At 37.8% G+C, this 18,576-nt stretch overlaps 1 protein-coding gene across 3 annotated transcripts in view; it reads right to left on the bottom strand.

Annotated features, from left to right (window-relative positions):
* The window catches only part of LOC127640718 (CCR4-NOT transcription complex subunit 1-like), a 48,156-nt gene that overhangs the window by 28,513 nt on the left and 1,067 nt on the right, over positions 1 to 18,576 (bottom strand). For all 3 annotated transcript variants that reach the window (XM_052123424.1, XM_052123426.1, XM_052123425.1), the window contains exons 2-12: positions 15,669 to 15,975; positions 15,134 to 15,241; positions 14,932 to 15,030; positions 13,197 to 13,265; positions 13,062 to 13,116; positions 12,756 to 12,959; positions 11,975 to 12,143; positions 9,713 to 9,839; positions 615 to 728; positions 344 to 514; positions 116 to 243 (exon numbers count right to left, since the gene is read on the bottom strand). In XM_052123424.1, the coding sequence (XP_051979384.1) occupies positions 116 to 243; positions 344 to 514; positions 615 to 728; positions 9,713 to 9,839; positions 11,975 to 12,143; positions 12,756 to 12,959; positions 13,062 to 13,116; positions 13,197 to 13,265; positions 14,932 to 15,030; positions 15,134 to 15,241; positions 15,669 to 15,770 (1,346 nt within the window). In that variant the 5' untranslated portion in view covers positions 15,771 to 15,975. The remainder of the gene's footprint in view (positions 1 to 115; positions 244 to 343; positions 515 to 614; positions 729 to 9,712; positions 9,840 to 11,974; positions 12,144 to 12,755; positions 12,960 to 13,061; positions 13,117 to 13,196; positions 13,266 to 14,931; positions 15,031 to 15,133; positions 15,242 to 15,668; positions 15,976 to 18,576) is intronic.

Here is an 18,576-nt window from a genome sequence, read left to right as displayed (position 1 = left end):
TCACAGAAGAAATGAAGTCAAACAGATTTAGAGTAAATAACAAATACATTTTAGTTCCTGGTTGAACTTTCCCTTAAAAATAACTGACTGTCTTCACGAAAAGGCTCATACTAACCATGTGGCTATCTCTCTGTTGTCATCCTCAGGAGGGGCCTTCAGGATGTCGATGGCAACAGTGTGACAAGGGTAGTCAGCAAAGCAGAACACGTCAGGATTCATCAGCGAGTGCTGAATTATTGACAGCTGTAGAAGACAAAGGCATGATTCAATTGGTTACTAAATTGTACAATAAAACTAAAGTTATTGACATCAAATTGCAGATATGCTGGTATTTAATTTCTACCTGTCCCTCTGCATGCTTCCATGATCTGGTAATGAGATCCACAGGGAACACCTCCAACCCCAGGCCCCTCTGTATCCCATAAACCACTATCTGAAGCCCCTTAGTGTCCCGGATCAGGAACCCAGGGTGGTCCAGCTCATAGGTCACCTCTTTGAAATTCAGATTGGGGTTCTGGTGAGAAGAACACCACAGCAGAGGATTAAAATAAAGCTAGACACCACAACCAAAATCAATTCAGAAGCTTTTTTTGTACTTGTGATAGATTGCTTACCACATCTTTGACCACATCAATCAGAACTTCCACATTCCAGGTGTGAGCCTGAGAGCTGTCACTCTTGTCCTTGCCATCACTCCAGATCCCACCGCCCACTGGATTTGTGATGGACTACATTTGGACAAACCAGTTATTCAAATCTGTTTGCATTCATCAATCAAGCATTCATATCATTCCAGTTTAAGCAGGGCTCAACAATAAGGACTGCCCGATGGTCCAGGCCAGTGTGAGAGATTCGGGCCAGATGCTAGAGCTGTCACTTTACCGATCGGACCAGTGCTCCATTTATAATATTAGTGCAAGACGACAAGCGAGAGAGCACAAAACTTACACCGAGCAAACAGTCTTCTAACAGAGCTCTCAGAGACGAGCAAGCATGATTATATTTAGCTCACAAAGACGTGCAAGTGCATAATATACTGGGCGCGCCAAAGCACAGGTGTGCGAGCACACAAGAGCATGCAGACACAGAGCGCCCTCTCCTAGAACTGATCTCACTCACTTCCAAGTGTCTTAACAGCAGCAATTACCAATGTGTAGGAAATAGCTGGAATTTCATAGCGGGATTACATGTGTTGCGCAACAAGTATCGCCGCATATTCCGTGCTCAAGAGTACGCAAAGTTCCAACATTTCCCCCCGTTTTAACATGGTGGTGAAAATGTGTTCATACAGATGCTTCGAAGACTTTAAAAACATTTCTATTTGTTTTCAAATACCATGTTCGAGATGTCATTAAAAATTGTTAACTTTAAAAATATTTTATTCATTCAGTTAATTTATTTTTTATAAACCACCACTTATAACAAGTACAACATCTCAACGTGAATCTATAACTACACATTCTCACAGTAACAATTCTTGACAAAATGTATGTGCAATTGTAGTGTGCTCCCATAAATCGTACTTCGCTTTCAACTAAAGTGAATAATTGGGTCCGTAAACAGTAGTCCATGACTCATGTGCTGTGTTCCATGTTTTCTAAAGTCACACAACAGATTTATGTGAGGAACCGACACAAATTACAGATGGTCATTCTCAAGAAAGTATTTTTTTTTGTGCCTATAAACGCTGAGGGCAAACATTTTATAACATGGACATTATTTTTATTCATGGACAACTTGGCTGTTATTTTATTTCACGAACAAAGCAAGTTAACACATATGAGGGTTAAATGGGTTACAACACCACATTTTTAGGGTTCAATGGGGTGCAGAATATTTGTGTGAAAATATTAGTTAAATGGGAATTAATAACTAAATAAATATTAAATACAAATGCCATGAAATCAAGAGACAAACATTAATTTAAAATTATTAATAATTTAGTTTAGCTTTTTTGCAAACTTGTTTGTGCTTTTACTAATGCGTTTATAAAAAATTAGTACAAAATTAATGTCGTAGAAGTGGTACACCAGTCTATATATCATTAAAGGTTAGGTTATAGAATGATACCTTTTTAAAAAAAGATTGCTATTTGAAAGCCTTTTGATAACTAAAATAAGTAAAGGGACATGTTTGTCAACATTTGATATTGACCCAAATGTTGTCAGAAATAACCTATTTTGAGAGAAACAAAGACGACTTTACACAAGGGGGCGCTACATGGCTCACAACTGAATCCTCCATTGATCTGCATTTAAATCTCAGAATGTTTTGCATCTAATTTTTTCAGTCTGGAGAGTAATTTATAATTAAAACTGATAGTTGCAAGGATTCATACCTGTTAATTCTGTCACAGCAGTATCTATAAAAAATATTTTTTAAATCCTCCAGTAAATTGATTGTGACTGGCCCATTCTGAACAGCGCTGCCAAAAGTAACAGGTTCCACCTGACTATTTTCAAGGTCAAATTCAAGTACTTCAAGCTCCTTGTACAAACACTGAAATTAGAAATCCTCACATTAGAGCACAAGAAATCAACAGTTTCTTTCAATAGGACTGTAAATCCAACTGTGCATCTCTCTTATCAATCCCTCCATGCAGTGTAAACACGTTTAAAAGGGACAGAGTGCTAGTAATGTTCACAGTTTGCACAGTAAAAGCGCATTTTATCGCATTACTTTGCCTTAAAGAGATGAAGAGCTGAAATGTTATACTTTGTTGAACTCTGGTTATACACATGGCTGGAAATCATGAGCTGCTCATACAAAATGTAAGTTTAATTAGGTAATGCTTATAAGAAAAGTTTAACTAACTAATGATAATGGTGTTTGATATGAAGAGCAAAATCACTATGGCTGTTATTATTTTCAGAGCTGTTTAGCTGCAGGATGAAGATAACTATTTAAAACAGTATTTCATGTTATCCTCATAACTAGGGTGACCAGATTCCTGCTTGTTGAAACGGGACAGCCCCCACCCAGCTAAAATGAGATTGACATATCCTTACCTAGGCGCAGATCAATGCGAAGTAGAGGGTGAATCCACATCTGATGTCAACTTGTGCTTCGCTGGCAGCAATTTTTCACAGTGTACGCTTGTCTTTCAAGAGTTTATCATAAAATACAGAGTAGTCCAGTCCAAAATTAAGATGTATGAAAAGCATTGCCTTCATGACCGTTACACTGAGTCGACATTTATCCGATATGTTCAGTAATGAGAACACATGCTCCACAGATGCAGATGTCCCAGGCAGGCATAAAACAAACTCCATGACCTTGGCCAAGACACCGAAGTTGATGGTCGTTGAAGTGTCCGAGGCAGCTCTGAATGTCTTTTCCACTCGAGAATGTCTCGCAGTAGGGCCCACTCAAGTGTTTCCTGTGTTCTCCAATGAGCAGCTCCAATTTTGGAGGTAATCCACTGATGCTGAATAAAATTCTCAATGCACAAAAGAAATCATCCACTCGCATGTCACCAACTTCAACCAGGACATCCAACTGCTTTTTAATGTCAGAGGGTATGAATGATTCCTCCAGCCTGTCCAACAAGTCTTTTCTCAGGTCATGAATGTGCAAAGCCACATCTGTAGCCTTGTTCTACTATCTCCAGTGCATCGTTAAAAGTGCACAATTCAAAGTTAAGTGCAAGGATCGCTGAAAATGTCCCTTAGAAACTTTGGGCATTTTTCTTGAGAAAGTATGCATGCATGTAGACCATTGAAAATGTGTAGTATTCTTTCAAGAGCTGGACCAAGAAAGAGGAAATGAGTGTTTGCCATGCTGCAGTAATTTCTGATAGTCCTGCTTAGAGGTCGACCGATATTGGTTTTTTCAGGCCGATGCCGATATTTTGAAATCCGGGTCGGCCGATGGCCGATTATTGCTGCCGATTTAATTTGGCCGATATGTGCTTGTTTTTAACCTCTTATTTGAACCTTTTATTTGAAAGATAAAATGTAACACAAATAATTACTTAAGATAGACAACATTTCTCAACAAATAAATTTATTGAACACTTGACCAATCTGCACTTGTACACTGAAAATTAAAAATGTATAATGTAAAAACATATTGTATAAATAATGTATAACAAATATATTAAATAAACAAAGCAGGTGTTACGAACTGCTCCGAGACACGAAGGTTGAGATCCAAATGCAGCTTTAATTAAGGGGCAATCCAGACACGTCAGGGCTTGACATTAACTTTTTGAGGCACTTGTCCTTCGGACAAGTAAATTTATGTTTCACTTGTCCTTGCACAAAAGTCACTTGCCCGGGTAAAGATTTATAATTTCATTTATTTTTTTGTGTTTTGCTAATGCAGAATTCGAACAAACCATTGAAAGCATTTAAAACATTTACACAATTTCTGTTATGTACTGTTTTGCAGCTTCGTCCCAAGATCCTTTGGTAACATACAGACCGTGCAGTTACTTGAAAGAGGAATTATTTACTAGCGTCATCTCAGTTACAGTTCAGTACATTATCAGGGCTTGGAAATACTGTGACTTGCTAAAGTAGGCAAATGGCTAATAGTAATATTTAACTATGTACATTGTACAACCAATACAAATGCTGTTAAAGGATTAGTTCACCTCAAAATGAAAATTTTATGATAATTTACTCACCCCAATGCCATCCAAGATGTTCATGTCTTTCTTTCTTCAGTGGAAAAGAAATTAAGTTTTTGAGGAAAACATTTCAGGATTTTTCTCCACACAATGGACTTCAAGCGCAACCATTGCTCAGCAATTGAAATAAAGTTGAAATGAAATCTAAATAATAGATTATTTTAAATTAGAAACAATGCCTAGGCAAATAACTGATATGATATGCCTAAATAAATATGATTAAGTTTAACAACACGTTGAAGTCCAAATCGATGCAGTTTAAAAGGGCTTTGAAGTGCTTCAAAGGGCTGTGCTGCGTTCCCAGCTGAGGAATTGGGTCTTTATCTAGCTGAAACGATCGTTCATTTTCTAAAAAAAAAAATATTTATACTTTTTATAACCACAATTGTTGGTCTTGTGCTGGTCTGCGACGTTGGAAACGTCACGAAATATTATTTTTTATTAATAATTATAAAATAAAACAAAGATGTCGGACGATTTTGAAGTTGGAGGAGAAAATTAGATGGAATTTTCATTTTGAGGTGAACTAATGCTTTAATGCTTTTAATGCTTGCTTACAGTAGCTACACAGCTGCCGACGCTAAGTTAGCTAGCTAACGTCACTTACTTGTCAGCCAGGTTGGGTTGCGCTCGACAGACGCCACAGAACATTACTCCGTCTTCATAAATAACACAGTCGAATTCATCTTTCCATTTGGTTAAAAAATTTCGTTCCCGTTTTAATTCCTATGTTGTTGGTTTAAGGTGACTTCTTGTTTTTGGAGCTTTTCTGTTTATAACCTGAAAAAATAACGAGGCATTTTAATGTTTTCTAAATCAGTGTTTGCTGGAAATATACCTCCATCTCCGATGTAAAGCGGATCGCCTTTAGAGAGAAATTCATATGGATTGCATAATCAGACGGTAACGTTAGGCTATTTTCTTTCGATTCGAATTGGTTCTTTAAAAGTGGACATTTCAAGCTTTATCCTAACGTTACATAGACTATATTTTGTTTCAGTTCAGTTTCAGTTCACGGAGACCAAAGCCCGCCTGATTGTTTTATTTTATTTTGCAAAAGCACGTTTTCTTGTTATTGTGAATTTACACAAATAAAAGTAGTTGCAAATTATGTATTATTATTTTCAGTATGACCAGAAATGATAGAGTATTTAAGTTGTTTCCACTGTTGATAGGAAAACGCAAGTGTTCAAGCCAGCGCCTCTGTTCCATGCAGTGCGCGCTCCACACTCCGCACAAACCCTTGGATATGCGTCAAAATCTTGTGTTTATTAAAAAATGTGTTAGTTTCAAATCGATTAAATTAAATCTGTAAAATAGACGTAATGAGTGGCACATAACGTGAAGTAACATGGCATTTTATTTTGTTTGAAATTTAACTTGTCCGGTCGGACAACTAATTTTCTCTTCTACTTGTCCTACAAAAAATCCACTTGTCCCGGACAAGCCTTAATGTCGAGCCCTGCACGTAATCCAAAATTCAGAGCATCCAAGAGAAGCACAGGCATAACTAGGGATGGGTATCGGTAAGGTTTTAATGGTATTACTATCTTACCGATACTGCTTATCGATCCGGTACTTTAACGGTATTCTTAACGGTTCTTTTGTTATATATATATATATATATATATTATATATATATATATATATATAAAAAATTTATTTCAGGAAGGTCTAACATTACTGTTCAGGTGTGGTCTAAAAGAAATCTAATGAAGTAATCAATTGTAAAATAACACTGCATAGTTTATCATAGATAGATTAATGCTTATTAATGCAGAAGTTATTCATTCAAGAGCTGTAAGTGATTTTCTCTTTGCCTTTTGTTGTTTGATTCGCAGTAATGGCTCAATCGTCACATGTTTAATAGACAGCTTCCCCTTTAAGACCGAGTTCAGATCTAATAGGCTCCTGATGCAGCATATTTTCTCTCCAACTATTTCCATAACTACGTCCATTTAAGACATAAACTGTGTTTAAGTGAATCTCCAAGCCTGTCATTTGACATATTTTTGTGTACAGTTGATCGTTTAGACGCATGAAACCCAAAGTAGTCTATACTTTGCTCGTCTCTTTGCGGTGTGTTTCGGAGCGCGCGCCGCCTTGGGAACGGTCTCTCTTGCGTTCTTTTTATTATTAAACGCGTCCCGCAATTTAGCAACAGTAGCATTTTACAACAATCACCGATCGTGCTGATTCTGACGTTAAGTTTGAGTTTCAGGGAGAAATGTCAGTGCACCGCTGTGAAGGGAAGGAAGTTGTGCTAGACAGAATGCGGCTTATGTATAAATATTCTTTTTATAATCTTTGGAAGGCGAAATCTAAAATAAAATCAGACTAATAATCACAGATCTAAACCAGGCTATGTTTGAATGTTTAGTTCTGTCACTCATTAAGCAGGGCTCGTTTTGTGCTCGCTGTGGCACCGCGTGAGCGAGCTCTCTCTCTCTCTCTGACAGCGAATAGCTAAATTGCATCACAGACAAATGGTTTCATATTATTATACATAGAAATGGCTGGCGAGATAAAATAACTTTCTCTTTATAGCAATAAAGAATGTATTTTCTTAATTTCTCCAGTACCGACAGCAGAACCGATAACGTTACTTATTTCTCTGCATTGAGTGACAACCCTCTCAAATATAAGACACACAAACAGAACAAATAAAAGTCTCAGATTCACTGTCTGTAATTGCAAAATTCTTGCTTACTTATTGTGACATGATAGCAACCCTTCTGCTGTAATAATGCAAATCCCAAAGTAGCCGAACGTCAAGTCAACTATCGCGTTTGTCACGTTTTTTTCTTGAAGTTGGCAGTAACATATCAAAAGTTTTTAATTAAATCTAAAGAAGTTATACAAATTTAACCCTTACTGTTTTCTCCAAGGAACTTAGCTCCTTCCTTAGGCACTGGATGTGGTCTGCTCACTCTGCTGGAAAATGACTCTAGGGGCAGCGTGTGTCGAACACGTGTTCCACAACAACACTAGGCTGCCCACAAATGCGCCTGCCTAATAATTGGCTTGATATGCGTGGATTTGGCCGATGCCGATTATGTAAAAAATGCAAAAAAATCGGCCGATTAATCGGTCGACCTCTAGTCCTGCTGCACAAAAGTGAGTATATGATGCAAATGATAGCTTTAGATTTGGTGTGGACAGAAGAAAATTTTGGATCAATTTCGCAGTGCAGTCAGCAGACCAAAAACTATGGCCGTGCACAACAGAACAATAAGCAAAAAGTCCTTCACTTGCATGCATCTTCTCAGATTCGTAACTTTGCTTCACAAAACAAAAATTGCTAACACTCGATGTGGCACACTTTCAGCAGCATCCACGTGCTTTTTGTATGAACATGCTGCGTGATGTCGGTGTGGCCTCCATGGGCGATGGAAAAGCGAGCTCCACAATCTCACTTAACTAGACTCTGTCTTTGATTACTTTAGACATTTAAACTCTTTTTGAAGATCCTCATTAAAATGTACATACAAGCTTCCTTGACATTTTTCCACCAGCAGTTTCATGTGTGCTCTTTCAAACTGACTCCACAACCAATTCGCTAACTGGACGTCTATTGCTAGGGGATTGTATTTGGATAGTTTAATCCAATCACGTACTTCAAATAAGTTTGATTTTATTGGTTTTACAAGACGTATCCTTGGCTACCTTTTATTAGAATACTCAAGTGACTGAGAAAACCAATTGGTGGAAATTAAGGGAGGGGAAATAAAAAAACACTAGAAAGAGCTTAAAACATGGGACTGTCCTGGGAAAAATGGGATGTCTGGCCACCCTACTCATAACACACCTTTTGCATTTCTCATTTCTGGAATGTGCAGGTATTTTTCTCTGTGCTTTGTGTATCAGTCAGTTTTTTTGGTCTTGTTTGGGTTGGCTAATGTTATGTTTATATCAACATTCTCAAATTTCTAATAGCTACCTAATGTATATTACACGTCACAACCGATTTAGTAGCAAGTTCTCCTCTTACCGAGCGTTCACACCAAAGGTGGCGAGAGCGTCAAATCGACCGGAAGTCATTCATTTTCAATGACAGCCAGCGTCTCTCGGTGGCGAGAAGCGGAGCGGCGAGTCTTGGGGTCAGATGAAAGTTCATGTGCAGTCAACATTATGGTAATGAGCTGTGACGCGGTTCGGCGGCAACCTATTGGAATATAGAAGTGCTCCGCTCTAGCGAAGTCTAGAGAACACAACAGTGTAAACTTTGGTTCCCACCAAACATTAGTTCCGAAGATAAAATAGAGGAGAAACAAATTATTGCCGTGGCGGTTTTCCCATTAATACATGATCGGTCCCTGTTTGCTTACAGGGATATAAAACAACAAAGACCACAGTTATTATTACAAATGTATTTTATTTTGATAACAAACAACTATAATTTTAATTACTTTCTGCCATCGATCGATTTCTTATTTTCACATTTTAAGAGTTCATGAGGATATACACTACTTGTGATAGGTCGGCAAAAAGTAAATGGTCGACATGTCTAGATGTTTAAATTGTGGCCCCTTTAAATATAGTTCACAAAACAAAGCATTCTGAACAAACGTTGCCACCTATTTCAACTACGTCACAGCGTCCTCGAGCGTTGAAGGCAGGGCAGCCAGAGCGAATTTTGACGCTCTCGCCGCTTTCTGGTGTGAACGCACGGTTAGGGATTCATACGTTTATTACATTCAGCCAAAAATCCTATCTTTAACTCTGTGACTAAATCTGAAAACCCATCATTTGCTCCACAGAACTCTTTGCTTAAAAACACATGTGTAAATGGCAGAACAGCTGAGGTTAATATGTATTTATGAATTTATATCTATAAAGCACTTATGAGATTAAATAATGCATAAATCATATTTCAAATTATAAATGTGATTAGCCATGATGGTAAAACAGCCATTTAAAATGTTTGTGCTGAGGTCAGTGAAAATTTTGGCAGGGCAAGTAAAAATCTGAAGCACTGGCCCGACCATGCTAATAGAAAAAATCCTTAGCGTTGAGCCCTGTTAAAGTTACATTAGAGTCCCAGGAGAACCAAAATCCGGCCCAGCGAGAAAAACATACCTGTAGGGGGATGCCATCGGAAAGCCCGGAGTGAGTGCGGGCCATCATGCCCAGCACACGGGCCACCTGGCTGGCTGTCACCTCTCGCACCCCATACTGCAGGATTATGTTCCTGCACTCGTCAAAACTGGGGGAACGTACACAAACAATAAATACGGCTTTGTTTAGACAGAAAAAAACAGTGTATTCAGCTTAAATCCATTTTAGCAGTCCAAAATAATAAATACACTGAATCATCTGATGTTTACATTTTATGTTACTTATGTGCAGTATGAAGAAAGCATTTAGAGGTTTTCACACTGACAGTTTAGTCCAAAACAGAGCAGTGTTTGCCTTAAATTGTTAATATGAAAGGTGATTTGCGAACCAGGGAGCGGACCATGGTACTGAACATGAGACTACATGTAGAAGGTGGTCTGAGCTTAGTTGCAATGGACCAGTGGCACAGTTTGCATGAGTGAGAAACTGTACTCGGATCCGCACTTGTTCCAGAAGTAAAATATTTGAGCATGAGTTTTTGTTGATTTAAGCAGGACATCAGTTCAGGGTTAAGCTAAATGTAAGACTTTTTTAAAGACCATTTTAAGACTAACTAAATAAAATTTAAGGAATCAATGTATGTGTGTGGGAGGGGGGCATTTTGTTTTGTTTTTATTTAGCACTGCCTCGAAGCCATTTGGCATAACACATCCTCACATATATTCCACACAACAAAATAGTAACTGAATTTACACACATGATCCTGTTAAGTTTACATTCCCTTGGTTTTTAATATGGGGTGTTGCTTTCTCGATCAATGATGGTGGTGTAATAATAGTTCATGAATCAATGCTTTGTCCTGAGCAGTGAAGATGTCCACTTTTAAGAAAAAAACCCAACTACAGCAAAATTATTTGGTTTCTCTGCATCTTCTGCACATTTGAGTTCTTCCCAACAGTGGCTCTATATGGAGGTCCAGATTTTGACAATTGAGGGACTCCATTCAGCAATCCAACAACAAAATAAATTAAACAAATGTAAAATTCAAGTCACTTTGAGGAGGAATATCAAAACATTGTGCAACCTCGAGTTTAGCAGTTCAACATAAAATAACAGTAAAATTAGTGCAATTTGAGTACCACTTGGAATGTTTTTCTAGGAATAGCTAAAACTTGTGCATCCTTGATCAACTCAGTAATACACGCACACCTAACTTACCACATACCACATTCCACCTCTCCCTCATCTTAGAGTAAAATTAGTGCAATTCAAGCAACAGTTAACTTTAACTTTTGCAATCCAAATTAAATCTCAGTGGGTCAAGGAATATAACAAACTATTTACAAACTGTAACGGTCACTCTGTTTACTCCATTTTCTCACTCATACATGGCTGTTAAAGCAAATAGAAAAAAAAACAGCCAAATAACAAAATAAGATGATGCATGGTGTGAAGTTACGTTTGCAGCGGTGCAGAAATTACTTTTAACATGGGGGCGATGAGGAAATGTTTAGAGTTTATCTAAAAGAAACATGTGTTGTAAAAGGTCATGCTTGGGTGGGGACAAAAGGTAAACAGGACTTATGGTTCTCTTCTCTGCAAACGATACCAAAGACAATAGCAATAAGGAAAATGAGTACATCAAAAGTAGAAAAAAATAAATAAATCAGCGAGCCTACCAGCTGAAACCAGGACATAATTACAATGTTTAGAGAATTGGCAGAACACTTCAAAATGGGACCAGATGTCACCTAACTTAAACGCAATGAGAAAACAATCCCGCAACAAGAAAATCCCTAATACAACATTTAATGCCATGACTTTATGAATTAAAGACTTGTTGCTCAGATTTAAGACCTTATTTTGCAGAAGGGTGAATTAAGACTTAAACCTTTTTAAGATCCGCGAAAACCCTAAGTTGCACAAAAATACACACATGCACCATTAGTGGCAGGGGAACATAAGCACCGTTGCAAATACTGCTCGCAACCAGCTGTCACCTTAAAAACAAAAAATTTGCAGGCATCAGATATAGTCACCTGCTGAATTATGGCATGTGAAGCACAAATATAGTGACCCACATTGTGCTCTCCAAGTTGAAGACAAAAAACCACCAGGGTTCGAAAGAATCTGAAACACTGCAGGGGGCACCAGAATCAATCTCACTTGGATTCGGACCATAGCAAATGTGCCCAGAATGAAAACTACCTTAGAATACCTCAGAACAAGAACAGCTTCAAAATAGTGTTAATCAAGTCTCAAAAACTTGAAAATTTCCAATACCTTGCACAAAAGCCATAGCCAACTTCTTGCATGAAGTCAGCAAGGGAACTCTCCATCATGGTCTTATTTAACTCTCCAGAGTCTGGTAGGATCCGGTCCATGAGAATGTCCCGTTTGTCAGGGTAGAGCAGTGGTGCGAGCACCACAGGACAGCGCTCCTGAGGGAAATCTGGAAGAAAAAAAAAAAAAAAAAAGGCCTTGTTCAGACATAGATTTTTTTGCACATGAAATCTGATTTTTACAATACCGATCAAACCACATTCATAGGTTTTAAATCCAATTAAAATTTGTGTTTGATTTCATGCGTTTTTTTCTCTCATCAGTAATGTTCAATGGGTTGTTACGCCAAGTCTTGCCACATTTTATAGCACATGTCATTTTCATAGAATATGCTTCCATTTGGCATTTTTATGTCCTTCAGATTTGGATACTGCCCTCATGAAAATCAGTGGCAAAAAATATCCATTGCTGAAGTCTCACACATGGTGAATCAACACAAGGTTGTTTGTCTCATTACTATGAATATAACTTATGAGAAAATTTTACTTCTAACTTGCAGCTTGGACAGTCAGTCTAAACTAAAAATGTATAAAAATGAACTAAAATAAACAATTCCCCCTGCAGTGTCAACAAAGCCTAAAAGACTCCCTAGAACACAGCGTGTGAACAGAATTCATGCCAGAAAACGTATCTAAATGGAGTCTGTTAGACTTCTACTTAATAACTGGAGGCAGGCACCTTCCATTATTTTGTTTGTCAGTTTCAACATTTTCATACTGACCTCTGCACAGTGTTTTGAGGAACGCGTCAATCTGCTCTTGTCCGACTCCACTGGAGCCCTTCTGGCCAAAAAGAAGATGGGAGAGGAGCAGATGCAGAACCTCTATGGCAATGTCTTGAAAGCCACCTTCCTGATTCCCTCCAAGGTCTGCGTCAACGTACGATCGGAGGAGGTCTGGGAGCTTCTGCTTGACAAACTGAGCAGCTGTGAAAAAGCAAACTGGGCTTTATTTGTGCCAACACCCTCATAGAACGTTTAAATGGTGCAGAAGTGAAACTGAAACGAAGTCATATAGCGAGAACTCACCAAACACTCTAAGGTCTGCGTTGCTCGAGTTCAGCAGTGCAAGGCCAAAAATCACCTGGTGGAAGCAAGAAATTGTTATAATGCCATTCTCACAAAAGACAATTGAAACAATTTGTAGGAAAAATGTATGCCTACCTCCTGGACCTTGCTTAGCTTGAGAACTTTACTCAGCTGAGTAAATAAATGAGGTGATGGCTTCAAACTCTGAGACAAACCAACAGTTTGAAGTTATTGAAATACATATTGAAATACATAGGGCTTTCAGTTTGATGTTTTGATATAAAAAAAGATTTAAAAGTAATTTTTCTCAAAGAAATGTCTATTGAAGAACAGTGGTGTCTGAAATTACAATTGTTTTCACTCTGTAATTATAATTTGCATGTTAAAGGTAGGGATGTACAAAACTACAAAATAGACCAGTCAGTGAGTTGTCTGAGCTAGGCGACTATAAAAGAACCCATGTACAAGGCTGCATTATTACCATTTCTATTCAAAACAGAAATACATACAATATATCATTTCAACTTATCAAAACTAATTTAGTTATTTTAGAATATAAAATACAACAACATTATTATCATAATGATATTTTTGCAACAGAAAAGGAGGCTAAAGAGTAAACTTGTTCAAGAACCATTTCTGTGGCTTTACTGAATTACGACACATGACAATTCACCTGACAATTCAGACATGCCCATCACTGGGACGTCTTTGGTCTGTTCTTCAAAATATAATCAGGCGTGTTTCCTCAAGCACACATGTTTGCGTCTAGTGGCATTTCTTGTCGACAGTGGCGAGTAAATGTGCTAAATTACCTGCCACTGCGCATGAATACCCTGCCTGTTAAATATTGTGGGGTGCGACATGTAGTTTAAATTGTTGGATGCTTATCAAATTTTTTACAGCTAAACTATTTATTAATGCAGTGTCAGACAGAATCTCAGAAAGACTTCTGACAAATACTCTGCACAACAGATTATGGATAAAAACAGGAACAGTGATCACAGCAAAGGATTTTGACATCCGACAGACAACAAACGGCGCTTGATGGCTGTAACGGCGATACGTTTAGTCATTTAATGCAAAGAATTAAAGAGACAAAACTTCTCAGTGAGAAAACCTGTTAATATGGAACTCTGCACAAATACAAATTAAAAAAAATATATTTTTCTTAAGGGAGACGATTTTATAATCGTTTGGCTCAAGAATCACGATTAGTAAATGGATCGATTTTCTAGATTAGGGGCCAGTTTTTTTTTTATTGCTGCATGCACAAAATTACAGACAAACAGCTACCTAAACAAATAAGCATTTGCGCAGAATTCAAAGCATGAGATTGCGGCCACCGGAGGATGAGTTATTAGCAATTCCAAGCATTCGCAAATTTACACTTAAGACATGCTGTAATTCAGACGAATCTGCTGATATGTTTTAAAAAGTGAATGAATATTAAGGTGCCCATTTTCATGAGTCATTACAGCAGTAATTGTGCTGTACAGTTAGACACGGATAGGAAAAACACTGCAAACAGATGTAAAAATTAAACAAAAACATGCAAACACAAATGTAACCTAACGTGAGTTGCAACAGACGGTATGTGGAGTGATGGAGACAGTTTGAGAGAGTATGCACGCTCTCTGTTTCACTCCCTACAACACGCATGCTATAACTGCCTCATTTAACATGCAAAAGTGTGGCAATTGACACTTTTAAAAGGAATATCGGTAATCTGTATCAGCCGATCAGTGTTAAAATATCTGTGATCTGTTTCGGCCTCTTAGCAAAAAGGTACCTTGAAGAAACTGCAGATCTGAAAAAAAAAAAAAAAGACAACTAAAAAAAGTCAACACTGGCAGAAAGATTTGCATACCTTTTGATAGTGCAGGGGGTTGTCAATGGCGTAGCAGAGTGTTGAAATAAAATTTGGTTTTGTAATAAGAGACACACACTCCTGGATCAGAAATTGTGTCTGCAGCAAAAACATGATTCAGCGAAGACAAAAATGAAGGCATTAAAACAAATCCCAGTTTTGAAAGGAGTCAAATTTCCAAAAAGAGGACTTTAAATATTACCTGGTGGAAATCTTTACCACTGCTTTTACCATCGCCACTGAAATCCACATGGGAAAAGAGACAGCGTAATAGATGCCGGTCTGCCTCGGGGCTGTGACGATTCACAATCTGAGGGAAAGCGATGAATCAGGTTGTGAGTACACAGCTCTGGTCTTCCCCACTGAAATGAACCCTTCAACACAAACTACTCCCAAAATGTAAACATGAGCAGGCACTGAAGGAATCTGTGAATGCATAACTTTGCAGGAAACTCTTGATTTCTGCAGAATTATGATATCTGTAATTCATAAAAGTCATACACCACTCCCCACATGTGTTTATTAAATATTTTGGCTAATTTAATGATGCTTTTAGTCATCAAAATGTGTATAAAACACTGCTTCATTTAACAAAGTTTCCTATAGTTAAACCCCTTCCAAAGAATTCCGCAGATTTTCCATCAGAACATGCACAGAAAATGCACAAAAAGTCCATAGATTTCACCTGGGCCTGTACACGAGAGATAAACCGCAGTACCAAACACAAATGGACTCACATTTTGTATTTCCTGCTGGCTGGCTCTGTAGTTTTTCTTAGTTAAATTGTCCACCAGGTAACTGATTTGAGACAAAGCCAGCGAGAGCGAGTCAAGATTCATTGCTGGTTGGGGCGGAAGCAGGCGGCCGAGCCCGGCGCAAAATCACCATTATTCCCCTTTAGTCACTTCAGTGATAGGTTACTTCTGTCGGCCGCCCCCTCCCCCCCCCAAAAGGTGTATAAAGTGTCCGGTGTCCAACAGGCAGAGTATCTGGGTGGATGCTGATTCAGAGTAACGTCCTTCAGTGCAATTCAGTGGGTGACATCTGGAAAAACAAGCATTGATTTCAAGTTATTTGGAAGCGCACATTAGGTAGCAAGGCTGCAAAGTAAATCTTCTAAATAAAACTAATGCTTCAAACACAAGTGACAGGTGCACTTAGTATTTTTTGCTTGATGTTATGCTGGTCAATACGGAAGTTGTGACTGACTGACCAACACCTAACGGAGTACATACAGTATTCCGCAAAAGCCATTGTTTTCAGTTACTGATACCATGGACCCCTTTCATAGACTGACACGTTTCAGCCTTACTTAGCAGCGTAAATCTAGCAAACTATTTCACATTTGCAATTTACAGTATTTTTATAACATTGTCATATTGCATTGGAATTCGTAAAAAGATTATCACAGATGCGATGGTTTCTAATACAGCTTTTGAGAGCCGTAATTAAATGGCTATCAATTTATTTTTCAAACTAGCAGCAAATTTTCCACTGAACATTTTCACATACAAATGAGCTTTGCAGCAAACCTGCAGCAAATTTTCCACTCTAGCCAAATGTTTGCAGCAGGTTCACCACTACTGGGTAGGGTTGCACCAGCTGTGTGTAAGGTCTTCCATTAGTTGGGACGTAAATTTCAGACTAAGGGCTTAGTAACTACTAGTTAGTTTGTAACCAAGTCAGCACCTGTTCTTAAGGTAAGACTTAACTAGTAAGTCATAAGCTCTGTAAAGTAACGCGTAGTCGCATAATATGACGTTTACCTGTATTGATCCAACAAACAGCCTTCAAATTTGAGAAAGTAGTGTCAAAAACCTGTGAATTTCAATTTGATCGTTATGGTTGATGTTCAAACCTTGTTTCCTCGTGTAACTGTCAGCTGTAATAAATTAAATACCCGTTAAAACACGATACGTAATAAAAGTAGATTTGATAAATGTAACCATCTAAAATAAGGGGTGATAAATTAATACTAATACAACAGGCTGTAAAAATAGGCATTTATTCATTTTAATATCCTATATACACATTTTGAATGTGTTGAAACTTGACATTGGGGCGAAGCACCCTGAAAACTACTATAGATCGGTTTCATGCTGAAGAGCCGCATAAAAGTTCTCTCTCGTTAATGTCAACATCATACTGAATGTTGAAAGGATTGAATCCTGTCACGCAGAACATGAGCTTATTGATGCCATAAAATATCAGTCTGCTTTTTATTTCCAACCGTTACTCCTGGTCGGAGGCTTCCGTAAATATTTAGTTCATACGTAGGGTTACATTCTACCGAAGTTTAATGGTGCAACACAGTTGTGTGTAAATTGTGACTTAGAGCCCATTTATGTCACAACTAGGCTAACTTGCAAATTACGTATAGCTGGTCCAATCGGCCCCTTTGTAGAGGTGCAAACTTCTGTCAAACTTTTGTGGCCAATCACATGCTCCTTTGCATGTGAAAATGATGAGTGGCAAATCTGCAAATACCCTAGATTTTTGGTAAGTTATAGTGGCATTATTTTTTTGATGTAGGAGAAAATGAGCAAGCAAAAATTATATTTGCCGTGGTTTCCCATTCCCCACTATTTAAGTTTACACTGCAATCATTTAATTCCGCTTTCCAAAACTTTGAGTGAGAAAAGGGTCCATAGCAAAAATGCGCTATTCACAAACAACCAAGTTTAATTTATCCTGTTAATGGGTCACTGAGATAAAGAGTTATATTAGGTTTGTCAACACAAGTTGACTCTGCACCATGTAACATAAAACGGCTTTTATTAGGCATTAATTTACTAATAAATGTTTATGTTGTTATAACAAATGTACTATTCATTTCTTTCTGTAAAAGGACAAACTCACTGAGTGCACCTTAAAAGAATGGGGGAAAAGAAAATGAAATAACACCTCTCTAGACCAAATGTTTCCCTATCCCACTTTCAGTATGCTGAAAAAACAACCCTTAAAGTTTAACAGTAAAGTTTGGTAATTTGAATACTTAAGCTTGGGTGGGTTCAGTCCTTCGGTTTCAATTTCCAGTCAGATTTATCTAAGTAACAAACTGAACTGTGCAGCTGCATAACCGAAAGTCATATTTTATCCTCAGACTCTCACGGTCCTTGCGTAAAATTGAAGGGTCTTTTTTTACAGTGATAAAATAGTACGCGCGCTTCGTGGCACAGTAAAGCCGTCCTTAGCTTCAACAATGTTGTAACTTTTTTTTTTTGAATGCCGGTTAGACACAGTTCAATTGATAAAAAGTACAAGACTTGTTTACACAATAGTCACGTTCAATCAAACTTCATGCAAACCAACTGTATAAAAAGCTTAAAGTGACGACAGTCAATAAAGTTCTTAAAAATAATTAACGGCGTTTATAAACGCAAATTATAGTTCTAGCTCCATATGTTTAGCCCCCAAACTACACGAATGCCTAGCCAATGAGCAAAATACGTTAACAAACAACTGACCTGCATAATAAGTATCCTGCAAATGACATCAACAAAATAGTTGATAATGACGTAAATTTGACTTTAAACCTTCAAACACTCACAACTTGGCTTTGGACAACACCATTAGCATGCTAGCTTTCCAAGCTGCTTGTAATTTATGAATAAATCTATAAAATCTAACTTAAAACCGATCTTC

Source organism: Xyrauchen texanus, chromosome 49 (genome assembly GCF_025860055.1).
Source record: "Xyrauchen texanus isolate HMW12.3.18 chromosome 49, RBS_HiC_50CHRs, whole genome shotgun sequence".
NCBI classification, from domain to species: domain Eukaryota; kingdom Metazoa; phylum Chordata; class Actinopteri; order Cypriniformes; family Catostomidae; genus Xyrauchen; species Xyrauchen texanus.
This window is presented reverse-complemented; position numbering and strand designations above follow the sequence as displayed.